General features: G+C 38.2%; 1 protein-coding gene across 5 annotated transcripts; it reads left to right on the top strand.

Annotated features, from left to right (window-relative positions):
- Positions 1-4: 4 nt before the first annotated feature.
- On the top strand, positions 5-27675 carry SPMIP7 (sperm microtubule inner protein 7). Of its 5 annotated transcripts, none has more exons than XM_072034931.1 (10): positions 5-132; positions 2014-2602; positions 7810-7892; positions 9561-9634; positions 10265-10403; positions 10891-10958; positions 11942-11983; positions 12525-12632; positions 24401-24508; positions 27422-27675. In XM_072034931.1, exons 2-10 carry the CDS (start codon positions 2089-2091, stop codon positions 27543-27545), a joined length of 1260 nt encoding a protein of 419 aa, XP_071891032.1. In that variant the 5' UTR covers positions 5-132; positions 2014-2088; the 3' UTR covers positions 27546-27675. The 5 variants fall into 5 exon arrangements, with proteins under 5 accessions (XP_071891032.1, XP_071891030.1, XP_038030999.2 ...); XM_072034929.1 differs by lacking the exon at positions 5-132 and adding an exon at positions 148-286; XM_038175071.2 differs by lacking the exon at positions 5-132 and adding an exon at positions 152-291.
- The last annotated feature ends 21 nt before the right edge of the window (positions 27676-27696 follow it).

The following is a 27696-nucleotide window of genomic DNA, read 5'->3' as shown; positions in this document are numbered from 1 at the left end:
AGGGAAGGGAAGGGGGGAGGCTTTCACATCCTCAAAGCCCCGGGAAACATCTGCCGCGGCTGCAGCTCCAGCGCCAGCCGCCGGGGAGTGCGGGATGGATGAGTCCCGGGCGGCGCTGGTGTAGGCGGTGAGGTGGGCGTCGGGAGTTATCTGGGAAGGAGGCGAAGGCTGGCAGCGAAATGTGGCTGGGCTGGGAAATTTGGCATGTTGGTACTGTGCCAGAGAGGAAATACAGCTGTTCACGTCAAAGACATCAAGAAAAAGACTGCTCCGTAGGAATCTTGAAGTAAGGTAAAAGGCAGGCAGCCAGTACAGCACATCTGCACAAACATCTCACCACCTCCTCCACGTTCTTTCTTCCATCACAAATTGCTGCTAAAAATTGGCATTAGAAACCATTCAGCCTCCTTAGCTGTCAAATTCGTTTCCCAGGATAATCTGGACAGAATCTCTGTCATCAAAATCCAGAGTAAAGCTTTAATTGCACTTCACTCTGCAACAAAGCATGAGGTCTCCTTGGAATGGCTTCCATCCCGTGCCTCCCCTGGGTCCTGTGTCTTCGCCTCTCCTGCCATCTCTTACTAAACTTTCCAGGAAAAAATGAAGCCGTGGGGAAGCAGGTCAGATTGCAACCCTGCGTGTTAGCTCTAGTGTATAAACTGAATATGTTTTGTACAGAGATAACAGAGTATCAGTAAATACAGACATTAGTATGGTATTTTAAAGGCTTGTTACAGGCAAAAGTCAAATTTTGAAAGTATCATGTCACTAACTGGAATGTACAATTATTATAGAAAATGGACACTAGTTGGGTCAGACCAAGAGTTCTGGTATTTATTTTTCTTGTAGTTATTTTTTTAGTTTCATAGCCTTACAATGCCACTGCTGCACATAGAATGATCTCGCATGCAACTTGTTACCATTTTATTTCTCGTGATCAGTATATGAAAGCTGTCATAGTCAAGAAGGAGGCTTTTTTTTTTTCCTTTATCAGCAAAATAAAAAATCAAAAGAGAACTGCCTTAATTCTGCATTATGGAACACAACTTCTTATTGCTATAAACCTGTAGTGTAATAAATGTTAGGCCCATTTACAATTTCATGTTAGTCAAGAGCAAGTTAGGAATTCCAGGAAATTATATTCTTGGGACACTAACATAAATGGGAGAATGATCAGACTCTGTGCCCTAATTTATCCTGACAAACCCATAAAATAAAGGCTCCATAGTATGAAAGGAGTTGTCTAAATAAACATAGTTTGATTTTTCTTAAGTGCCAGACCTTTGCAGAGAGCACAGAATTTATGCAGAGAGGGCCCCTATAAATCAGACTGCTTTATTTTGATTGCTAGGTGAAGACTATTGAGCTTGGGATTAGGCAATGAGTGCTGCATTTTCTGACCTGGAACATTAGTGGGTTTGACAAGCGATAGAACAACTGGCAAAACTGCAAGAAATTGAGCTGCATGGAATGTTGTGATGTCCATCTGGCTTACTTATTCTAAATAATAATTACAAGTTTTCTGTATTTGCATTTATCTGCAGTTGCATTTGATAAATTTTGTGTTAAATCTGTGTTTCAGTGTAATTCATATTTGTTGTCTAGATATGGACAGAACAATTTATTTTAAAACAAATCAATGAAAACACCAGATAATATGTAACAAAATTGAAAGCACGTTAATTTTTCCTCTCCTAGATGAATAAGTAATTGCTGTTGTCATTTCAAGTTGCTATCTGTGTCCCTGTGAGGGACGAGGGACGGGGTAGCTGTGGGACAGCTGAGCCACGTTACACACCAGGAGACGTTTCATTGTGAGTCTGTTTCCATTGTTACCGAGCAACAAGAGGACTCACTGCTAATTCAGCAGCTCCATTCTTTATGCGCCTTACTTGATAAATCCCTTTCCAGGAAAGAATTCACTGCTTAAGCCACTGCCTTGCTCTTTGCAGTTCCTTTGCGCTGATACACTGGATGATAACTTCTAGTTTTACTGTGTTTCTTTTTGGCTAGGACTTGAGAAACTTGGAGAAACAGAAGCAAGTGGAGTCTGTTAAATTCACTGCCACATAAGGGAGATAAAGGAGAATGACCACAGTTTCCCATGGAGCTGAAAGGCAGGCAACTGTCTTTAAGAATTTCGCCGTATCAGCTGAACCACTTCACAGGATAGGTCACCAACAGTACCAAAACTTGTCAAAGAAGACATGCATGCCTCTTGTGAGAGGTCCTGAGAACAGACATGACTTTACCAGTTTTGAAGAGAAAGACAGCAATTCCTTCCTCAAATTCCATCCGCACACCCCTCCAGTTGGGCCAAATTACCCCTTATTCCCACACCGAGATGATGTGCCTTTAGTAGATCCCTGCTCAGGTTTTGTGAGTGCGGGAGGAGATGCTGATCTGCAGCCACATGTTGGAAGAGCTATTGAATCCCTGGTGGACTACAGTGATGTGAAACCTCAGCAGCGGATTCCCATTGCAGGAAAGGGGGCCCAGACTGCCCACAGGAGGCACACGATCCTCCAGGAGGAAACCAGCCAGGACAGACGGTGGAACTCCAGAGCTGTGCCAGCTGCTTCAGTCAGGGCACGGCTTGGAGGTAAAGCAGGCTGCTACTTTTATTTCTTAATCACTAAAAAAAAATGCTGATGTTTAACAAATAAATAAAATTAGTTTCTGGACACCATCCCTGAGGTTCTGAAAGAACACTGTTATGAAATATATTTGTGCTGGATATTTGAACAGAATGCAGTAACTGCTGTAGAATGCTTGATTCACTGTCCTGGCTGTAGTAAAGAGGTACAAGTCAGCACATTTTAATGAGTGTTTCCAGAATAAAATAAAATAAAATAATAAAATAAAATAAAATAATAAAATAAAATAAAATAAAATAAAATAAAATAAAATAAAATAAAATAAAAATATATCTTTTGAAGCTAAATAATGTTTTAAAGAATGTGTCTAAAATGTGAAGCTATGTACAGTAGCCATGATGAGTTTTAACCTGAAATAACAAGTCACCGCAAAGTGTTAGGAAATCCCCTGAATACTTCCGGCATTTCCTGACAAATAGCAGAGCAGAGCATTTAAGACCTTGTTCAATGTCTAGTTGATGGGAGAACAGAAATCCTTTAGGACTTCTTAGACCACTTCTTAGACCACCCAAAGCCAAACTTAACTCGGGTACAAAACCTTGAAACAGATAGAGTCCACCATAAATGTATTAGGAAAAGCTGTGCAAGTGTTCTGCCAAAGCTAGTATTCATTTACAAGTTTTCCTCTGATGCTGAGGTATTGACTACAAATGTGTGAATATAGATTAAAAAGTAGATGTGATTTATATTACTATTCCTAATGAGACCGCATAAACACATTCCAGATTTCAGCTATACAATTCAGAGCCCAGCTACCAACCCCCATGCACGTGATGCTTTGCAAGTTGCTAATCTCTCTTGACACCAGTCCTGAGACATTCCACTCCTAAGTCATTTAGGGAAGTTGCACTGAAAGAGAGATCAGTCAGGCATTTTGCAAGCAAATTGTACAGTCAGTTTCTGCACCGTAAAACAACAACAACAACAACAACAACAACAACAACAAATAGAAGCAGCCTTTGGGACAGATGAGCTGAGATATATGGAACATCTACAATATGCAGGAGGTTTTCTGTAGTGAGAAAATGTACAGATTTTACTCTGGCAATCAGCACTGTTACTTTGAATTTTCCCACCAGCCTTTTGCAGCTACTGAGCAAAGCAATTTTACAGAGCAGTGAGGCTCTGTAATATCAAAGCATGATGAGAAGCTGGCAAAGAAGGTCATTTTAAGACCTAAGCCAACCAATTAAAGGAAATAGCTTAAGAACCCAGGACCCATCCCTGGAGGTGCTCAAGGCCAGGTTGGATGGGGCTTTGAGCAACCCAGTCTAATGGAAGGTGTCCCTGCCTTTGGTAGAGGGGTTGGAACTGGATAGTCTTTAAGGTCCCTTCCAACACAAGCCATTCCATAATCAAGCAAGCATGTCATTGTTTTTCCCTGGTGTATTTTCCTATCACGATGATTTGTGAACCAGGGATTCCTGACCAGGAGGTGGTGTTCTTGTAGTTAGTAGTTGTGGATTCATAATTTGTCTTCATTGATTTATCCAGTTGCTTTTTGAATCCATAACTTAACTCACAACCCTCTATTTCCAGATTATGTTAAGCAACTGAGTGCTAAACCCAGATGAGTTACCTGCAGGTCTCTCTACCAGATATCTCCATCCACCTTAAAAACTGGCCATTTACCTGTTCCCTCTTTCTCTGATCTAATGAATTATCTTCATTCTAGTGTTGATTTAAGAGGCTCTGTTCAAGAATTCGATGCAGAACTTGTTGAAATAATTGTGATCACATTAAACTCCTTCCCAATGGCCTTTTACTAGGAAGAGTTCACTTCACAGTGCTTCCATCCCAGAAGCAAGAAGCATTTTCTCCAGAGCACTGTTAGAGCACGTTGCAGGAAGCATGGCCGAAAGCACGACAGACACCAGCAGAGTCAGATCATGCTCCATTTTATTGCCCGAGTAGCCTAACTTTTATAGTGAACTTAACAGGGGCGGACAGTGTTTCACACAAGATTATTGGTCAAAAGCACTTAGACAAACAACTACAGGAAAACAACCCCACCTGCAAGAAAACAACCCCCTTGTGATTAGCAGTCGCGTAGATCTTGTCCTTGAAGCCAGCTGCTGGTAACAATATTTTTCTGAATTCCTCAATTGGGCGACGTGGGAACACTGTCGTGGGAACTTCTCATAGTTGCCCTGGTAGCTTGGTTTGCTCAGCTACAGCAGGCCATGGGATTTGCTGAGGCCTGCTCCTGGTTGCTTAAAGCAAGCTCAGATCGAACAATTGTTCCACAAACTCATGTCCACGCCCTTTGTGCCAATTCCCAACAGAGCACCGATCATCCAAGACTAAGTCACACATTGAGTATGAGGCACATCAGCCTCGCCTACCTTTCATATGATGTTAAAAAATGACTGTAAACAATGTTGGTGCTGCCTTAGTGTGTAACAGGACCTTTTACCTGCCTGCAGAAGGAAGAAAAGCTAGTCAGAGGCTACAACATGATAAACAAAGAGAAAAAAAGAAAAAAAAAAGTGCAATTTAGAAACCATAAAAGTGACGATTCAGAGTAGTCATAACCAACATGCATAGCTCATAACAACTGCAGCACATAAACAAAGTCAACTAAGAATGCAAACTGGCCTGCAAGTAGGCTGAAAAATATAAGTAAGAAGTTCTATTAAATAATTATCCATAACACAGCAAAATGCCTAATAACATACTGCCTAATAAACTGGTAGGATATCCCAAAAAAAACCTGCATAAAATCCCCAAACAAACTCTTGAGGACTGACTGCCATTGCATAAATGGTAACTTTGGTTTTGCTAAGGATTTGATTACTTACTGCCCATTTTGGACAACAACAGATTATGCTGTTTTCAATCTAAAAACTAAAAATGTGGACTAAAAATCTAAAATGTGGACTAAGCAAATCACTAGGGGCACAGAAACCTCCTGAAAGTTAAAAGAACTATTGCAGTTTTTATGCTAGAGTTTTCCTCTGAAAGCAAAAAGAGAAGTAAATGTCAGACAACTAATCATCTCAGCAGCAGGACGGTGGAATCAAGACAGCTAATTAAAGCATACAGTGCCGAGAGCAGAGATCTGTAGAATTTCTTATGTACAATTACCAAAGCAAATGTAAAAATATATACAGATCCTCCTAAGGACACTATAGCTGAAATGAGTTTTATACAGACAGTGCAAAGAACAACAGTTGCAACCTTTAGCTCTTTAATCAATGAATAAGAGGAAGACTACTTTTATGGAATTACTAAGATATATGCATATATGTGAGCAATCTGTATCCTGTAGAGGGCACTAGTACACACATATTCATGAAGTAATTACAAAATTTCAGACATAAAACTTAATGGAAGCATTCCCATATGAGTGCAAGTCATATATTTGCAGATAACATTTAAAGTTTACACCAAGCTGATGCAGTGAAGATGCAGATGCCGTCTTTACTGCAAGCACTTTGCCTATTTAAGAGACTTTTTCCAATTGAATTGTTTTAATTGGAGAGGAATTCTGTTTGAAAGCTCTCTTCACAGTACAAATATCCATGAATTCTTTCAAGCTTCTCAAAAACAGCAACTTAAATTTATAGTACACTGTGCAAAAAGCTCTTTCAAAAAGCAGGTTGTATTATTTCGCTATCTACATACAGCATTTTGACACTAAATCTAGTGATTTTTGCCTGTGACTGTGATTTTCTTTTATACTTTTAGTAGCTAGTTCTTCAAGAACTAATTTTTCATTCTGTACAGTGCTTTCCAACTTTTAGACTTTGGACAATCTTCTTCAAAGTATACCTTTATAGGAGAAGTACCTCTATTATCGTTTAGCTTACACTTGCTACATAGAGCTTCATATTTATCAGAATTTTTTAGGGGGGTCTGGAAGTGAAAAGCAGGTTGAAAAGGAAGGCATAAATAAGTGTTCCTCTTAAGGGAGCTGAAACTAGGGCATTATACCATCTTTCTGTTTGACTGTAACTCTTTTGGTTTCCAGCAAGTGTATGCTGGCTTACTAGTCAGTGCATATGTGAATCAACACTAACTGTAGACTATGGCCTCTTGATGAGTAAGCCTGATTTAATGGACCTAGTCAGGGAGAGCTCAGGTTATTGGAATATGAAATTGGAAGGATGATGGAGGGAGAGAAGTATCTTCAGGAAATCATTCACCTACTGCTCATGGAATAGCTCGTTTATTGCTAACAAGGTTGGCAAAACTATGTAATTGTAGAAATGCAATATGTAATTACTAGTTTGGGTTGCATTAGCAAGCTTTTATTACAACGGTTGTGAGTTTGGATATTTTTCTCTATACATTTCATAGAACCATAGAACCACCAGGGTTTGAAAAGAGGTCTAACCGTCCCACAAATTTAATTCTGTACTTTTAATTCTGTACATGACAATATGTGAAGTTGGCCAAACCATAGCAAAGTATGGTGTGGTATTATCTATCTTTTACTTCCAGCTTCCATGTGATTAACTTAATGTACAATCATAGAATCACGTAATATCCTGAATTGGAACGAATCCACAAGGGTCATTGAGTCCAACTCCTGGCTCCACACAGGAACACACCAAAATTAAACCAAACATCTGAGAACACTGTCCAAACACGTACTGAACTCTGGCAGGCCTGGTGCCATGACCACTGTGCTGGGGAGCCTGTCCCAGTGCCCAAACACCCTCTGGGTGCAGAACCTTTCCCTGATGCCTGGCCTGACCCTCCCCTATCCCAGCTCCATGCCATTCCCTCGGATCCCGTCGCTGTCCCCAGAGCACAGAGCTCAGCGCCTGCCCCTCCGCTCATAAGGGAGCTGCAGGCCACCATGAGGCCTCCCCTCAGCCAGCTCTGCTCTGGTCTGAACAAACCAAGGGACCTCAGCCACTCTTCAAACATCTTACCCTCTAGACCATACACCATCTTTGTAGCCCTCCTTTGAACACTCTCTAATAGTTTTATGTCTTACATGTATTAAGAATGTATAATATGCAAACATGAAAAACCATTTTTGTGGACATTTGTAATTCCTTTCAGAGTACTAATGGGTAGCTGAACATTGGTGCATCTTTTTTTTTTTTTTATGGGAAACTGTTTGAGTTATTTTCATTCAGTTTAAAAAAGTAATGGTTGCTGCAGAGGGATTAACACAATAGGAAGCCCTTTCTTTCAGGTTGGACAACTCCAGTGAAAGTTGCTCCTGCTTTGCCTGGCCAAAACCGTATTTCTGCATTTTGTATGGATCCCAATCTCAAGGCAAGTACCTGGTGCTCTTGTTGTAATAAAGGAAAACAGTAAAATCATTTTTTTTTTTAACTCTGCTTTCCATGTGACGTACTTTTAGCAGTAATTATGGTAGTGTAGTGAAACTGGACTTATTCAATTCTTCATCTAATTAGGGCAAATGAGTGCATGCTTGATCAAATTTTAATGGGAGCCATTGTTCCAATAATATTCATTTTTGTATGTAAATATTCATTTAGACTGTAATGTGGGACTGATATTACTCATGTCATATGTGTGTAACTAAAGACAGAGTAAGAGCAAAAATACTAGAACATACAAAAGATACCAAAACTACAACTGAAATTATATTATTACTTTAAAAATTAGGCCAACTCATATTTGCTATAAATACCCATATATTTAATACATAAACACTATCTATGACTGCAGCCCTGAGGAGAAGGACCTGGGGGTGTTGGTGGATGAGAAGCTCAACATGAGCTGGCAATGTGCACTCACTGCCCAGAAAGACAACCATATCCTGGTCTATATCAGAAGCAGCATGGCCAGCAGCTTGAGGGAGGTGATTCTCCCTCTCTACTCTGCTCTCCTGAGACCCCATCTGGAGCACTGCATTCAGCTCCAGGACCCCCAGCATAGGAAGGACATCAACCTATTAGAGTGAGACCTGAGAATGGCCACAAGGATGATCAGAAAGCTGGAGCACCTCTCCTGGGGGAGTTGGGTTTGTTTAGTCTTAACAAGAGAAGGCTCTGGGGAGAACTGAGAGCAGCCTTTCAGTACCTAAATGGGGCCTACAGAAAAGCTGGGGAGGGACTCTTTGTCGGGGACTGTAGTGACAGGACAAGAAGGAATGACTTTTAACTAAAAGATGGGAGATATAAGGAAGAAACTCCTCTCCATGAGGGTGGTGAGGCACAGAACCAGTTGCCCACAAAAGTTGTGGATGCCCCATACTTGGAAGTGTTCAAAGACAGGTTGGATGGGGTTTTGAGCAACCTGGTTTAGTGGGAGGTATCCCTGCCCACAGCAGGGGGGTTGGAACTGAGTGATCTTTGAGGTCCCTTCCAATGAAAACCATTTGATGATTCTGTGATTCTATGATTCTACCTTATTTGATGCAAGACTCAAAAAAGTAAATAAAAAGACATCAATCTGTCCATAGCACAAGTCTAATTAAGTCTTTCCTGTACTGAAAATGTAATGGTATCTTTCATCCTTCTACACTGGTAAGAGTATTCGTAGCCCTTAAAGTGTTGCACACGCTTAAATAGGTCTCTAAGTTGGACTCCCTCTAATAGCTATGAACGTCATGTGAATATATCAAGCATGTATGAGGGACCACAAAGTACATTTGCTATGCCATTTTATAAATAACACAACAAATGGAAAGCTACATTCCTGAGGGGTACAGAGGCAAGGTCATTCTACTAGTTTTTAAGTTTGCATCCACTTTATTAAATTTTCCTTCCTAAGTAAAACTTTTCAGAAGTAGAGCCTTTCTCCAAATAAATCTCCAGTGCTGGCTGGTGAAGAGTATGAAATGGCATGTTTCACTCTCTTACATGAAAGAAAATATTAAGCTAGGAAAATACAGATACACTCAATTCACTCTTTAAACAAGAAATCATAATATCATATACCATTGCTTTCTGCCATTTCTTTGATTTCTCTTAGGAATTAAACGATCCTTCTGTGAGCTGGAGAGAAGAAAAAGCAAGAGACTATTTCTACAGGTCAAGTACACAAAAGTGAGACATGGCTTCTTTTTTTTTGTTTGTGCCTTGCTTCATTTTTTTCATGTTCTTTTTGCTTTGATGCACCTTTAGGTAGCAGAGCATATGAGACTACAATTTTTCTATCACTAAGGACTTCTTGTCTTGAAACAGCAATTACTTAGCATAGGACTCATCTCATTACCTGCAGTTATCTAAAAGTTTGTATCCAGACTGTGCCATTCATCTCCACTTCCTCTATAGGCAGTGAAGAGAAACTGGAGCTTCCTAAAGGATATTCTGTACATCTGTCTTGAACAACTGCCACAGGCAGGGTGTCTAATCTCTGTTTATACTGCTTAACTGATTTTTCAAGCTTAGACAAATCCTATCATCACCACAAGTGTATTGGAAAATAAACTATTTCTTTCAATTAGTAGATGAGAGTTTTAAAGAAGAGAAACCTGTGAAACTCTGCCATAACTACATGTTCCCTGACAGGCAACATATAATTCCAGTCTTTTTATGTCCCTTTAAAATAGAAATATACTTTTGTTTTTTTTCCACATCCTTCTTTGTCACAGAATTCTGTATTATCTAGCTACAGATTTCATTCAGTAATGATTATATTGGAGAATTTTTACCTCCTTTTTTATTGTTATCCAGAGCATATGAAGAAGTTCCTTGGGATAAGATGTTACCATCCAAAATCGAGCCTCCAGAATCAACAGTGGAAGTGATGGCTGATCCTGTTTCCCAGTGTTTCACAAAAAGGAGATACAATCCTGAGCCTGAAATAAGCCAAGTCAGTGAACAACTTCTTACCAACTCTTTTTTGGTTTTGCTAATGAAATGTAGCCTATATATTGTATAGGTCATACAAACAAACCTACAGTAATGATTTCAAATAAAAATAGTCCCAAGTCAGAGGCCAACATCATTCTCGAGTAATTGCCTCAGATTGTTTCATATGTTTTCCCTTTTTCCCTCTGTAAATTGTCACAGAAGAAGATATTCATACATATTACCCAAAGAGAGGACAAAGGTATTGATGAAAAATTGTTTGATAGGAATGATGCTGTAGCATAAGAAGTCTTAAGTTAGATTATTTGTAATTACTATCTGTAATAATTATTATTTTACTAAATTATAATTCAGTCCTGCAATTGGTTCTGCACAGGTCATCCTTTCCCTAACAGTTTATTTCACTGGTGTATTGCTGAATAAGAATCTATTAAGCCAAATTAATTAGGTAATGATGCCTTACAAGAAACATCTATTTTTGATTTTAGGTTATTGGAAATCTTTGGGACAGATTTCAGACAAGATCTTTTACCTCTCCACAGAAACCAGTTTGTTTGTAAGTTTCTTTTTGTTTGTGTGTGTGTGAATATCAGTGTCCTCTGAACGCTTTGTTTAGGAAGTCTGTGTACAGTTAATTAACTCTTAAGACTACATTCAGCAGCATTCTATAATTTGAGAAGTAAAAAGCAGGACAGAAGAATTCTGTAATGTAAATGAGTGCCGTGATTGCATATATCTGATGTTTTCATCGAGACTTGACATTTATGAAAATCCCACAGTAATCATACACATTTACAAACTTGAAGTTTTATCTGCTGCGTAGAATCCCAAACAACCTTAGAGTTTTAAATGAGGCCAATAAAAGACTGACAAGAATTTCAGAAAGGCTTACTCAGGTAGTGAGCCAAGCAGAGATGGGGATGAAAAGCATGGTCAAAGCAAAGTAAGAAAGCTAGAACTTGCCTGATTTCAAGGCCATGGCCAGCAGGTTTGCTTGGCCAAACTCAATGGCCAAGTGCACTGCTGGGCACTCAGGCATTCAAAGTCAAGCAGGCACCTCTCCAGAGTGGGAGAGAGGTAAGAACATACTATTACTGGCTTCTTGGAAGTTGTTCTTTCAAAAGAATATAGATGTGGCCAGAGAGAGCAGCTTGCAGAGACAGAGCAAGAGAGGAATTCAGACGTGATGTTAGGTTTTCCCATATTCTCAAGAACTGGTTAAAGCGTTACACGTAGAAAAGCAATTCATGTTTAAAGAAAACTTGCATATACAGATGTAGGAAATTACCTGAAGTCCCAGCATCTGAGGATGAGGGTTAAAAGGCAAAATTCTGCATGCTGAACTGGATCGTTTAGCATAAATGCCAACATAATCATTTACCACAGTCTTTTACCACAATTCAAATGAGCATTGCATCATTCCAAGAGCAAAACTTTGACTTATCACCACATCTCTTTTGGGACCTCATAAATATTCTGTCAGAATATTCTGCCTGCTGTAAAAAAAAAAGGTTATTGATGTATTTTGTCTTTTAACAGTGTAAGCCGAAGCTCTCGAATCTGTCATATCCCTTTGTATACGTGAGTACAATGTCCTCTGGTTCTTTCTACTTCCTATATTTTTGATTTAGCCCAAGCAACAATTGTAGATGATGCAAGAAGCAAGATATAGACTATGGGTTCTATTCTTAAGGTGTTTTCTGGTGCCAAGGGGAGGGTGTGCTGAGTCTCCTCTGCTTGTGGGTGACTCCAGCTTTTTACCTGTAAAGTGTAAAGTAGGATCCATTATGTCTTCTTTGAAAGAATATCCCAGTGTGATCATTGGCATAGCCAAAAGCACAGGGGATGACAAATTTCTATGTTGTTTCTGCTCTTCACAATCGTCTTCTCTACACATATGCACTATGTGCTGTCATTTGTTATGTGCTGCAAATTCAGCAAATGATTGCTTTCATCTTGGGATATGCCAAACACATGGGGCAATTCATCTCCACGTTTTTTTCTTGTGCACCATTTTAATAAATAACTAGAAATTTGGAGTATGCAGTATATGGTTCAGCTATCTCCACCATCTGTTTTATGAATAATGTACATGACTTTGATTTCCTTTCTATCCAAACAGTGGCTGTGTTGGTGCAGTAAATTTTGAAGACATTGACAATGCCAGTGTAGACTTAATCATGTTTAACCGTGTGCGAACTTCAAAACCTCGCTACACAAGCACTGCACAGTATGTTTCTCTTATTATCATAATTTTGATACTGTATCTTGAATTCTTTTTACTTAGGAAAGGTAGAGAAAGTACTAAAGGTCTCTCCTGGGTCCAAAAGAATTTAAAAACTTGGGAGGAACACTCCTTATAGTTTTGAATAATTTGAATGAGGTTCTGTTAACTCAGGAAGCACAGTGGGTTTTTAGGTTCAAGACTGAGCTTGGAAAGTCCTTTTTAGTAACTGAGTCAATAGTAAACGGCCTACAGTAGTAACTTCTTAGAGTGATTGATGTAGGTCTCTATAAATCTAAGGGACCTATTTAGCCTAGATACACGAAATTGCCCAAGGCAGCTCTTACAAAATGAGCAGAGTTGTCTACTGAAATGGTGGTATAACCAATTTTATACATCTACTTGCATTATGGTAAACTTTAATGCAACCTTTTCTGACTCTATACAATTTTTTCATAGAACATTATAGCCTGATTCTGTACTGCACTGCATTAGTGTTACAGTTTCAAGGAAATCATAATCCTAACACCCAGCATCATGCTTTTTAACCAAAAATGTTGATTAGGTTTTTCTTGCATTTTTTTCAGAAATTCAAAACTTTTTTTTTTTTTTGGTCTCCCCCCAGCTTTCAGGGAAATATCCTTGTCACAGGAACATAATGGTAGTATTTAATAAAACTTGTATGTTCACATATCCTTCCATCAGTGCTAGTTTTCTGATATTGAGGCTAGAATTTCAAAATCTGGGAGCTGCACTGTGGCCCAAGTGACCCTGGTATCCATCTAGTACAGCATGGTCATAATGGCCTGACAGTAACTGACTGCCAGATGAAAATCTGTCCTCAGTCTGCATTATCCTGGGAAGTACAGGCTATCTGTGGTAACACCAGTGCAATATACCATCTTGGTCAAATGAACTCATCATGATCAGCAGGCTCTGGCCTAGGCCGGGATGGAAATTGGAGTATTCTCTCACTTCTGCTGTTAACCTTGCTAGACTAATTGCACAATTAAGGTTTAAGAATTTGACAGGTGTCTTTCCCTTTTTCTCATTCTAGAAAGGTGGTATGTGAAACTACTCCAAGCACATCTTCTAGATCACACCCCAAAACACCCAACCTGTGTTTCTTGCTGATGCTCAGGCAACCAAACACACACATTCCTATAACTGCCCAGCAGCAGGAAAGAGATTTGTGTTACATCTAAGGCTCAAGTGCCAAGGACATGGAAGAGAACTTTCTGAGCTCAGTGGGTTTGAACCATTATGAACAGAGTTCTTACTTCCAAAAAATCTACATTTATTTTCAAACTATGGGATATTTTGATACTTCAAACACCTCTTTTTAATATTTATAAAAAAGAGAGACTATGGCATTCTTTGATGAGCAGTATGACTTTTGGAATGATAAAAATGTGATTTTTAACTTCAGCCACTAGATGGCCTTCTAGTTTGCAAAAGCTCTCTGAATACCATTAGGAACACCACCTTAGTATTTATTAGTTATATCACAAATTTTGATATTGAAAGGTTTTCACTTTAAGCCTTTCCTAAGGTATTCTTTAGTTGAGATGGTATGAAGCATTTATTTGCAAACTTTTGAGACAGAAAAAATGGTGAAAGTAACAACATAATGGTAAGAGCTAAATATGGTGAAATAAAAGAGGAAAGAGACTGTTCTGTTTACCTTATCAGATTTTCCCTTTGCATAGGCCTTTCCTTTTTTTTTTTTTTTTTTTTTTTTTTGGTTTTCAGTGATCTTGCATAGCTCACATTTGTGTGAAAACAACGAAGGAGATATGTCATTGGAGAAAGAAGAGGGAGAGAAGCTGCAAAAATATTTCCCTCTCGGTTCTGAAGAAAAGGCAGAATGCTGGGCCTTACTCACATATAGCATTGTATGTGCTAAACATCCCAGTTGCTGGGAACTGGCTTGAAAGTGACTGCAATTTCTGAATTTCTGAATTTCTGAATTTCTGAATTTCTGAAATTCATTTCCATTTCACGGTTTCAAGGAGAATACCTATCATTTTGCATGCTGCCTTACATGCTGCCACACATTTTGGGAAAAGACCATCATCCTTACAGCCCTACACATTATGGCAGTAGGTTCTCAGACAATATAAGGTGTTGAGCATTGTAAGATAGCCAAATTTGACCCATATTACTGCAACCAAACCTATTAATATCAAGCTGTGAATGTACCTAATGCACCCTTCTGATTGTTTTATCTCACCTCCTGCACAAGGCATGGCTTCTCACAGTCTTCGTCTAACTTGCAACTTCTGCTTGAACTAGAACAGAAAATAGTAGAAAATGATTACTGAGAAATGTGCTTTAAAATACAGCACACATAGCACACACCATAGTGCTGAATGGAGATTTCTGAAGTGAGCAGAGATATTAACCCTTAGTTCTGCCAGATCATGCAGCTGTTGCTGTTGAGCTTTGGAGAATAGAAGCTGATGTGCATGTAGGGCTGCAAACAGACAGACATCTTGGCTGGAGCTATTTTCAGCATTATAGTATCATAGTGGATTTATACATTTAAGCAACAGGTTCTGTATTACTATCTCCAGTATTCTCCATGTCATTTTCTTGTTTTTTAGTGAGTAAGGCAATGAGTTTCACTGATTTCTGGCAAGCAGGAGACCAAGAGCCCTGAGACCTTAAAGATTCAGATATCTCAAAGGTGTGAAAAACTCAACTTCACCTGAAAAAAATCTATTGCTAAAGAGCTCTTCATAAAATATATTTGTTCAGTATGTCTATGACTGCAAGATATCAAGATTGATATGATTTAAAGCAGAAGGAAGAAAAAAAAGTTAGAAAGAAGACATAAAACTGATTCCTGTAATATATATTTATATTGTTTTGCTTTTTGTGATTTGACAGTAGTTCTGCATGGATATATAAAAGGCTTAAAGGCCACTAGATTCTCACTGAAATCTTACATATATGTTAGATATATGGTTTGGATTTAGAAGCATAAGTATGCTTTGTAAATCTGTGAAATGTAAAAATCTCTTTGCAGATAGTCACTTTCGCTCTTTCATGGACTAGCAGTTGCACTTCCTGCCTTTAGCACTTAGGCAACAGCACTCAGGCAGTGCTCAGGAGGGAGACACTCTTCTTCCACAGACTATGCAAGAAAGTGGTTGCCAGTCAAATAATTAGCAAAGCTGAAACTTGCTAAGAGTCATCTGTCATGTTATTTTGCACAGACAAACAGGAAGAGTGGTGAACCTGGGCATGTTTTGTATGTTACCCTTGTGCCCACCCTCTCTTCCTTTTGGTAGAACAGGAAACCATCTTCTGTTTTTCTTCTTTTTTTTTTTTCTCTTCTATTTTTTTAAGGAATTAGAAAGAAGATAAAAACCATGACTTATGCCGCAGTTGAGCCTAAAAGCCCCTAGGATAAGATCAATCATGTTTAAAAGCCCTGCGCATATACACAATGCTCCAGATAACTGAAGTCCTTACTGTACAATTTGGAACTTTTACAGATGGGAACCTAGGTGAGATTAAGTGGCTTGCCAAATCCCACTGAGAATCTATAGTACAGTTAGGATTTAAACTTCATATATCCAGAGTCCCACCATGTGCCTTTTTTTGTTGTTGTTTGGTTGTGGCTTTTTTTTTTTTTCAAACTCTGATCTTTAAACTGAAATAGGGCTTTGCTTAAACGTCATTAGAAAAAAATAATTAGCAGAAAATGTTGGCCACATTTCTTAAAAGTTAGGCTGAGACACAAGTGAAGACTTAGGAATTTAAGTTATCTTTTATCCAGCCTTTTATCTCTGTCATTCAGATGCAGAATGGTTGTTGAAGTCTTCATCACATGTAAAAAGCCATGTCATAAGTGTTGTGACTCAGCTGGAAGTGTTAAATTTATGTCTGGATTTATTAATCAAAACTGTTTTTGTTCTGGTGGCAGTCTAGGGTGGTCAGTGGGCATTTCCATAAGAGAGCTGTGGAAATACTTTTCTCAGGTCAGGCTCATCATCTTCATACTTAATCAAAGATCCTGGATGGTAATTTATTTCTTCTGATCCTTTTCCAGGCTTTCATTAAAGCCTGTCTTGGGGAAAGGGATTGTTTGCATAATCTCTTGAGGTTTGTTCCAGCTCTGGAATGTAGCATCATTCTTGATATCTTTGCTTTGTGTATTGACTCCTAAATTTGCATTAGAATGAACTTGTTTGTCTCTTCCATCCTTCTTAATCTTGTAATGTGTGCCTAAAAGCTGCAATTGTTCACAATCAAAATTCATAATCATAGAACAGCTTGGGTTGGAAGGGACCTTAAAGATCACCTAGCTACAGCTCCCCTGTCATTGGTATGGATGCCGCCCACCAGATCAGGTTGCTCAGGGCCTCATCTAACCTGGCCTTGAACACTTCCAGGTGGTGGGGCATCCACAGCTTCTCTGGGCAACCTGTGCCTGTGCCTCAATACCATCTGAGTGACAAATTTCCCTCTAACATCTGATCTAAATCTCCCCTCTTTTAATTTGAAACCATTCCTCCTTGTCCTAGCATTATCTGACCAAGTAAAAAGCTGCTCTCCATCTTTTTTATAAGCACCCTTTATTGAAAAGCTGCAATGGGATCTCCCTGGCGCCTTCTCTTCTCCAGGCTGAACATCCCCAGCTCTCTCAGCCTTTCTCCATAGGAGAGGTGCTCCAGCCATCTGATTAACCTTGTGGCCCTCCTCTGGACCCTCTCTAGCAGCCCCACATCTTTCTTGTGCTGGGGGCCCCAGAGCTGGATGCAGGACTCCAAGTGGGGCCTCCCAAGGGCAGAGCAGTAGGGCACAATCACCTCCCTTGACCTCCACATTTCTATAACAGCACATGGATCCGGCTTCATTACCACATAAATAAATAAATAAATAAATAACATACTGGATTGTTTTTCATCTTCATTTCACATTTTTGATAGTTTTATTAAATCTCCAGTTCTTACCATTTCTTTGCCAGGGATGTCATACAAACATTTTAAATAAAAATCTGGTCAAAAAAAAACAAAAAAAAAAAAACAAATTGTTAAGAAGGAATACTCTGAAAATATCTTTTAAACATATTCCTACTCTAATAAAGTCTTTTTCACCAGTAGATCTCCAAAAATCTCATATAAAGCATATTATGATCTCATTTTACTTCTCAAAGCTGCATCAACTGATTTACATTGGTAGAGTACAGGAGTCACAGGCTTAAATCTTGTCTTTTCATGCCATTAACTAGCAAGCTTCCAAAATGAATACTTTTATACTTTCATGTATTTGCATTGAATGCTCCTTGTGCAATTTTTTACAGGCATACTGGCCAATATACTTCCAGAGGCTCAAGTGGCAATTTTTGTTGTTGTATTTTTGAACTTACTATTTTTTTTGCATAGTTTCTTTTTCTTGCATGTTTTTTATTTCCTACTTTCTCTTCTTGTCTGCCCACTGTAAACTCTCTCCTTGGATTTGCTTTCTTTTTCTTCAATCCCCTAAAGTATAAATTCCACTGGAATTAATGAGTTGAAGATATTTGCTTAACAAGATTTCCTGATCAGGATGGAACTAAGTATGTGTTCATATACTTTGCAGAACTGAGAACTGAGACCTCTGCTGTTTTGTTTTAGGAGACTCTGGAATCTGAAATGATTATTCCTATTTTCCTTGGTCTGTTGTTGTTTCTTACTGATTTAATTATTAATTATTTGCTTATACTATTTATTCATTTGTAGGAAATGAAAAGCACACTTGATTTTGTATGTCACATAGCTAACCGTATACCAGGTAGGGAAGCAACGGAGAGCAAAAGAGCATGTTTTGTGCAGCCAGACAGGCTTTTGAAAATAGCTCAGCAACCACACTTGAAAACCAGAATTCAGAAAGAGCTCACATTTTGGGTGTATGTTGAATGCTAAGCTCCTGTGTTAATCTGGCCACAAACACCACAATGAAACTTTTAGATACTGAGCACTTGAAAAATCTGGCATGTAACTGCTGCTTCAACCCAAGTGTGTATCAAGGAAGAGGAGGATAGTCAGAATTCAGAGGAAACACTGTCTTTTCAGCTCACTTGGGCAAGTTGCACAGGAGAAGTGACTTTGCAGCACAGCTACAGTGACTTTCAGGAAGGCTCAGATGGCTAAATGGCGCACTTTTGACATCATCTTATTAATAAGTGAAAATAAGCAGTGACCCAATCATTCCTTTTTGTTATTAACAACTACTTTGAAAAAAAAAAAAATCTTTCTTATTCAGAAGTGCATTTTTAAATCAGTAATTTAGAAACCCACACAGAACTTGAGTTTACTGCATCATATGGATTCCCAATGTAATCACCTGCTCTTCTCTTTTTCTTAAATATCCTCATCAGTATGTAATTTTGTATAATCCTCCTCCAGTGCATAGTCACCAGCTTTTTCCTTCAGTTGACCTCTTCCCCATTCAACTGCTGAAACAAGGTTATGCTCGATGTGGTATTTTAGTTCTGCAGGTGTTTTAAGGGTCAATGGAAAAAAAGCCTCCCACGCTGGTGATGGGGATTTCCTCTGTAGCATTCATGGGCAGGGCTCTGGTAAGTGCTCAGCCTGACAGATGCAAATAACTCTCCTTCTTGGCATTGTTAGAACTCCCTTACACCCTCTGTGTGTTAGCAGTACTTAGTATAGTAATAGTGCAGTACACATAGTGCATTCCAGCATACACAGCAACAGTTCCTATCGATCATTTTATCTGCTGCGTGCTCTTCTCTTTTGTGTGTCTCTTCTATTGCAGTAAAGCCACTGCTTGATTTCCCACTGTGGTACTTACTGCAAACTCTTGAAATTTGACAAAAGAAGTTAGAATAGAGATTACATTTTCTTGTTCCACATTAAAAGCCTCTGCCTCCAGAGTTAAACAAAAATCTGTCTGTCATTTGCATTTTAAAACTTGCTACTCATAATTCATCGGCTCTCATAATACTCAGTAGAGGGCAGTGCTTACACAAGACATGTGCGATCTACCAGAGTGCTGTTTTCTCAGCAGTACTTTTGACGCATCAGCTGGTTCATGCTTTTAACACTGAGAAAGCAGATTATGCCACTTCTGAAAGATGAAGGCTGAGGAAGCTGAAGTGACTTGGCCAAGGCCATGGAGGTTCTCTATATTGGAGAGAGACTGGGATCTGACCAAAGTCCATTTCTGGGAGCGGTTGTTTGAAATGGGAACTTAATACACTAAGTTTCCAGGAAGATAAAGTCCTAAGTGTTTCAAGTCCTGGTTCTTGCGCAAAGCTGTTCTTTGAAACTATCCTTTATTCTCAGTTTCCCAAGCACATTGGGCAAAATGCTACTATCACACCAGTGTATCTGTAGTGACTTCAGTCATATTTCTTCAGTGTACAGTCAGCTTCCAACTGACTGTGTGCATGCATCCCTTATCATTTCAAGTTACCACAGAAACCTCACAGGCCACAATTAGCAGGACCCTCTGCTGCCTTGCACCTTGCACAGTCATTTACATGGACTGCCTAAGAGCTTTCCCACAATGTGTCTGTTCTTCAGAAACTGACAGCTTGTCCACCATGTATGTATTTTTAGTGGTTTTCCAATTTGAGTCATTCAGGGGGGTGGCAGGATGGGGCGGGGGGGTAGGGGGGGGAATGCTTAAATATCCTAATTTGACATTTTCCAAATTAGATTTTATTGCTGTCTTGACTTGATTTTTTGTTTCTGAAATATATATATATATATTTATACTAAAAAAATGGGCTTGAAAATTTTGAATACAAAATTAAAATGGTCCAAAATTGTAGGAAAAAAATGGTCTAGCTCAACCTGGTCCAAAATATTTCTGGGAAATCACCATTTGGGTGTTTTAATCCTTTTAGAAATCCCAAATCCTTTTGTAAATTCCCTATACTGTTTGATGGCTGAGGGAGAAGGGTACGAAATGCAGCCAAGAATGCTCTATTCAAAAATCCTATTGGTCCCATTCTTCACTGTACGTGGATCACCTTGTTTTGACTTCACAAGTTCTCTCAGGTATATTCCTTCCCAACAGTGGGTCTGTATGCATTGAATTTCTTGACATAACATCACAGCAGAGATATTTTTACCATGGGTTATTCTACTTGGCAAATAGGATCATGGAGAGAAAGAGGAACTATAAATGAGTGACATGTAGATCTTCCTGCCAGGGAATTTGAGGTGGAAACCAGTTGCAAGTCTTACGTATTGTGAGTGAGACTCACCCATTTTGTAATTGCACTGACCAGAAAAGCTAATCAATGATTTTATCTGGTGATTTTGTTCTTTAGGATTTATGAAACAATGTTTCTAAGAAAGAGTAGGATGTTAAGAACTCTTTGCTCTTGAGTGCAAGATACAAATCTTCAGGGCTGCTTTCACGAGACAGAAATTTTGCACAACAAATTTGCATGCCTCACTCAGTTGCTCAGGTTGAAGTGCTAGATCCAAGGTTTTCAAGAATTAAAAAATGATTTGAGGCAATCTTGATTTTGCTCCTCTAAAGACAGCTGGATTGAAATTTATGTGGCAAACCTGGGTATCCAAACCTTGTAGATCCTACAACATCTCTTTCAGCTGCTGCTTCATAGCAGTATGGGTCTTCTGTGGGTCCTGTACTATAGAGGGATATCTCAGATACCCTAAGGCATCTCAAGTGTTTCTGTCAGTACAAGCAGGTAACTAAATTAGATCCACAATGTTTTTCCCAAAGACTACTGGGAAATAATCTTCAAAGACATCCAGAGATGGACATACAATACAGAAATACACCAAAGCAGAGGACATTCAGAATCACTACATTTCACTTGAAAAATCTTACAGCTTATTCAGCTGTTAGCATGGTATGTTTCCTACCATTAGGACTAAGAGCTTCTGGGATGATAACAAGGAAGTACATGAACAAGAGAGATGTCATGGTTACAGAAAGAAAGCTTGATGACGACAGCATAACCACAGAGGAGTTTTGTATGTTGCCCGGTGGTAGCCTGGCATTTAGTTGTTTTCTTTAGCAGCAACAATCTGGTTTAGCAGCTCATCAGAGAAGACACACAAGAGCTAGACAGCATGATCCAAAAACAAAAAACCAAAGGGGTATTTTTTTAACCTCAGTTTCTTCTGCTTTATCACATAGATAACCGCAACACATTTTTGCATCTTCTTTGCAGGTTCCCAGGAGAGCAGCTGCTTTACTGTTTCTTACTATCCTGGTACTTTTGGCTTCTCCCTGCACATCTCCCTTCTCTTTCAGTGCTACATTCTTTCCACATGTTGTGAAGCTGATGATTTCTGTGAAACCTTTCTAACAGATAGTCTATATCTTCCCCTTTGGTCATCTCTCAGGCTTGATTTTTGGGTCACATTTTGTCATTTGTTATACTTTTCTCTATTCTTCTTGTTTTTCAGGCTTTAAAGGTCAGAAGATTTTATCAATCAAATCCCTCACAGTGCATAATGTATTTGAATATCTCCACAGTTTTATAGTTATTATGTGAGTTAATTCCTAATAGGCTCATAAAATGTTGCAAGATAATATTGGGGCTTCTTGTTGTGATTTTTTCTCAGCAATGCTCACACAATTTCAAATAAATCAATGAAATTTCTTTATTACATGTGAGAGATATGTCTTTTTTTTATAATGTATTGCCAGAGTAGTAAAACTATTTACAGCCTGACTCCCTCAGAACAATACCACATTTTCAAGTTTGGTTTGGCTGAATGCATGGGCTTATACTCACACACACTCAATGTCCATTGAATACCTCAGTGGGATCCCTGTGTATGGAAATGAATTTTTCTACACAGTGTTACTTCATCTGCACATAACCTGACAATCATCTACTTTGACATGAAAAGGCAACTTTGTCTGCAAGCCGTTTTGGTTAATTCTGAAAACATGTTTCACTTCTATACCAGATTTCCAGGCCTCTTTTTTGCCACTGTGTGGCTGCTGTCAAGACAGACAGCAGGTCTGTTACTTGCTCAGCCAACTACTTGGGGATTCCCTACAGGGAACAGTTTCCTAAGTTCTACGGAACTGCTGTACTGATACTACAAAGCCATCTTCTATGGAGAGTCACACACTGCAGTGTAATGCAGGGAATGTAGCAGTGTGTGGATATATGGGTTTGTGCAAGGTTACTCCAATAAATAAATAAATAAAAATAAAAATAAAAATAAAAATAAAAATAAAAATAAAAATAAAAATAAAAATAAAAATAAAAATAATAATAATAATAATAATAATAATAATAATAATAATAATAAAAGAACTAGATTATCCTTCTGCCAGCTATGGGTGCAGACTACAACATCTACTGCCAATGCTCCTGTGACAAGCGTAGTCCCTTGTAACTGTGGTAGATCAATACAGCATTTTGTCATTACCTCAACTATTCTGGTAAGGATTTTCAAAGACAGGTTTTGTAGTACACAACTCAAAGAAGTATCTGATAAACTTGATCTCTCTCATATGTCCAGTTTTGCATCCTGTGCTGAACTTAGTTGCAGAGAAGCAGATAATCAGCCTTACTGGAACAAATAGCTCTATGCACTTTTTAATTAAATGAACTGTTTATTTTTGCCCACAATACAGCAGAACCAAAAAATATCTAAGATTATTTACCATTCATGTAGTCAAATGACCCACAAAAAGTAATACAGGTAAGGTTTATATAGTCCCAACTATTTTCTTGATTCAGTAGATGAAACAGCTTGCCATGGGCACTTACCCCCATATGGGGAGGCTGAATGTGTTTATAATTCAGTGGAGTCCTATTTTGAGCTGTCAGTGTAGAACAGTACTGATGGTACACTCTGAATAACTGTGCTGTAAAAAAGCTGTCATATTGGGGTATTAGATTGTTTTATTTTTAATCTTCATGGATTATCATTCTGTACTCATATATTTTTATTTATTTATTTATTTATTTGGTATTGGTCCATCTCTGTTTCGTCTTCCATTTTCTAGAAAAATTTTCTGTTGTTATACCTCAAATAAGTAGAATACTTTCCTTAGCCACTTTAAGAAACTTTCTTTTTAGATTTCACATTAAAACTTAGGTTCATAATTAACAAAAGGGTTTAGTTTTCCAGAATTTTGAACACACTGTCTTAGCCCTCTAGTGCACTCAAGCTAAATTTTAAGTTGATGTGTCTTAGCAATATTAGTAATGTTGCACAAACATGTAAATATATTCTAGAGGAAATTTAGAGAACTTTAGACTTATTGGGGAAATCATTTGTGTTTTATGCCACATGAAATCACACCTGTTGGCCTAAAGCCTACTATCTCAATTCCTTTTTAACGGGGAATGTAAATATCAGCTAAATCTATATCACATTAAAAAAAAAAAATATTTCCTTGTTTTTTTTTGTGAATCACATGACCCCATATTTTCTTTGACATGAAGTGATGAAATGTGGCTTATGATAATGAATGATAGTACAGATACTCCAAGTACTTAAAAAATTTGAAAAAAAAAAAAAAAAAAAAAAAAAGAAAAAATATATCGCCATACCTAACACAAGGGTTTGGGATCAATCAATGAGATCAGTATAACGCTGTTTTACTTATCTCAAAGAAGCTATGCCAGTTTATATATTTTAAGGACTTCTCATTATATTATGATGAATTTTTACCCTAAACATCTTTGATAGAGAAACACTAGCTACTTTAAAACTGATCTGTAAATCATATGCCAAGTCTGTAGTCATTTAATTTACTATTTCTTGCTCCCTGCTCTTTAACTTTTTTTTTTTTTTCTTTAGCACTCCAAATATCCCTGGATACACTGGCAAGGTTCATTGGTCAGCAACCCACCCAGCAAATTCTAATCTTCCATCAACATCCCCATCAATAATTGCACAAATGCATGGGTAGGTATGAGGTATATTTCTCAGCTTGTTCATAAAGATTACAGGGAAAATCCTAATTGCATTTATTTATTTAAAGAAAAAATAAGTGTTAAGTATGACATTCCCTTGGCTTAAAAAATGCAGAACAGTTGGTGTTGGATCCCACCACATTATTGACGTGGTAATCTGAAAGCACCTTGAGATTTTTTAATTTTTATGAAACTTAATAAAGTATGTATGGGGAAGGTATCTTAACAATAAGGTAAATCAGGATTTCTAAACATTTCTACATTGAGATGTATTTGGCTTGCAAAATCATTGTTCCCTCACATCACTATCATGACTACTTCATGAACTGAATTAATAATCTTTACTCTTTTTTGGCCTGCTCAAGGCCTGTTAAAACTATGGACCACATTTCTGAAGTATGTAAGTGTCTCCCCTTATTTTAAACAGAGATGGACACTTCAGAACAAGTGAAAAACCCCATTTCTTTGAAGAGAACAAACATAGTCATAGGTCCAAACCAGCTTTTCTCCCAGCTTCAGAATAGCTTAGTAGCTGTTTGTTTCCCCTCCCTCTCTTATGATGTTGTGTTTTCTCTTTAGATTCTGATTTCTTATTTTCCAGAATGATCTAGGACATGGTGACACTATCCAAGTTTCCATGTATTCCTGATAAATTTATCTTCCATTAAACAGTTTAATTGGCCTTAAGATTCTGTTCACAACACATTTCAATTCTTTTTAACACTGCCAGTGGAAAGTTTCCAGAAAAGGCTTGAGAAGCTTTAGGGAGCTGCCTGGCCTTTGAAGAACTCACCTTGTCAACTGTTTCATTGTTGTGCAAAATGCAGTGCACTGACTTCCATTTATGCTATCCACCATGCATTCACTTCAGCTCTTTTTCTCTTGTGGTTAGACTTAGAAAATAGACAGTCACCTGTAGTCACAGTCCTTGTTGTCAGGGAATGAAAATACGCAACAGTTTTGAGGCTGCATAGCCTAATAAAACTGAACTCAGAGCAGCTCGATGCAAGAGCAACTTGCTTGTAAATGTCAGACAATAAAAAGGCAAAGGCATCTCAGCAAGGATCATTGACAGGCTTCAGACAGATACCAGATTTCAAGAGCAAAAAGACAGATGCCACTGTGATCTAAGAATGGAAAACACATCTGTTACTTCATTTTACTTCCTACAGGTGTTACTGTGGGTGCAGTTCAAAGTGGATCAATTTTGCTAGTTTTTGGTGGAGAGGAAGAGTAGGGTTCTTGTTTTGTGCTAATGGAGTCTTTCTAGAACCAGGACAAAATCTTCTGTCTTTTTTGAAGATCACACCCAGAACCTGCAGACCAGCTTTTACCACGCTCTTTCTGAGCTGAATGGCACCTTCTCCTGAGATTAGTACCCCTGGCTGGAAAATTACAACAGACATTTTTTTACTTTCTCTGCAGCTACTTTGGGAGTACGATAGTGTTCACTGACTTAAGGTGGAGGATTATATCACTCTGTGAAACTGCTTTGTAAAAGTATTACAGATGCTGGGAATCTCCCTCTCCCCACCCCAACATTATTTAGTGATGCCTATAAAACAGAGATGCTTAACATTTTATTTTTTCCCTTTGTAAAGTAAGTGAGATAAATCTGTTAATTTTAGTGATCACAAGTCAAGCTAGACTGTAGTGGAGAGGTGAAGAGAAGAGAGCTTATTCCTGGAACTTGGGGTCAGACTACAACAATTCAATTCTACATGATTTTCACATGGGGCATCATGCCATTCGTACTGTTTTTTAAAATGGCAACCCCTTATTTTCTCGCTTTAATAATTCTCAAGTCAAATCTGTAATAATATCTTAGAAAGTAGCAAGTGATTGCACGTGGTGGATATTTATATAGCTGCTTAATTTGACATGTCTATAATATATGGTCAGTCTCCTGGAGACAATAATGGGTATCATAAAGATTTGCTTCTCTACTGCTAACATAGTCTAATAAACGTTCATGTGAAAAGTATCAGTAATATCACTTACAACAGGCAGCATGCAACCACTTCTGTGTTGTATTTCTATTGCAAGGACCTTCCACACTATGTGGAACAAAGTTGTTTATACTTGTTTTAAGCATTCTGAACTCAATGCTGTTGTAGATATAGAACATCAGAAACATGGTTTCTTCAACTTGGAATATTAATGGTATTTTTATATGTCAGGCTTTATTGCTGTATTGTGTTTTTATTTCTGGGTAATCCCTAGATGAAGTCAGAAAATAAGGTCGCAAAGTTTTTTAGTGCAGTTAAATTCTGACAGCACTGTTTACCTTTTTTCATAGGAAGGAATATTTTATGTGCACCACTAGTTGTATGACCATGTCTTGGGTTTGCAGTAGTTAAGATAAGATAGCACTGCATTTCATTTAATTTTAGAGAGAAGGGCTGCACCTTTTCAGCAAGTTGCTTTGGAGTCTTCAAGAGTAATCTTCAGGTCAAAAGAAAAAATCTATTTATTTATTTATTTGTTTGTTCATTTATTTATTGGAGACTGAATGAACACATGGTTCTGTGGTCAGTTCTGTGTCAGCCCTACTTCTGATTAGAGGTTTTGCAGCCGAGGAGATGCATTATAAAACGCTTTAGGTATAAGACTATTTATAGTGCCTCTTCCTGAAAAAATATTAGAAGAATACAGAAGTCTTGTGTAAATTGTTCCTTCTCAGACTGTCCCCAGAATATTTTCTAAACCCCACCCCAGTACCCTTTGTCACGGTGACTAGGCTTCTAGAACAGGTCCCACCATCTCTGGGGCAAATGGACATAAGTCTTTATGAAGAATGGAATGAGGGGGGAGAAGAAGGTGTGTTCAGCAATATGAGAATGAATTTTAAAGGTCTTTTGTTTGTTTGTTTGTTTGTTTTCCCTCTGTCTTTTTGTAACTATAGGTACATAGCAAAACATGGAAGCTCATCTCAGTATAATCACCAAGGACCTTTTTCACAAATGGTGACTCCAGTTAGTCCTCAGAATTCTTTCAACAAGACTCAACGAGAAACAATTACAGTTTAAAAAGTGTCAGTCCTTTTTACAAGCCTAAGTGAGCCTTAGTGCCAGCTACTGAGGAGAAAGGAAATGTGAAGAGGTGTGGATAATTTGAATACAGAACAAAAATAAAATAGCAAAGAGGTGTGTGTTTGTGGTAGTCCTTATTATGTTATTC

The sequence above is a fragment of the Anas platyrhynchos genome, chromosome 2 (genome assembly GCF_047663525.1).
Source record: "Anas platyrhynchos isolate ZD024472 breed Pekin duck chromosome 2, IASCAAS_PekinDuck_T2T, whole genome shotgun sequence".
Classification (NCBI taxonomy): domain Eukaryota; kingdom Metazoa; phylum Chordata; class Aves; order Anseriformes; family Anatidae; genus Anas; species Anas platyrhynchos.
Note: the sequence above shows the minus strand (reverse complement) of the source record. Positions and strands in the feature narration are given on the sequence as shown.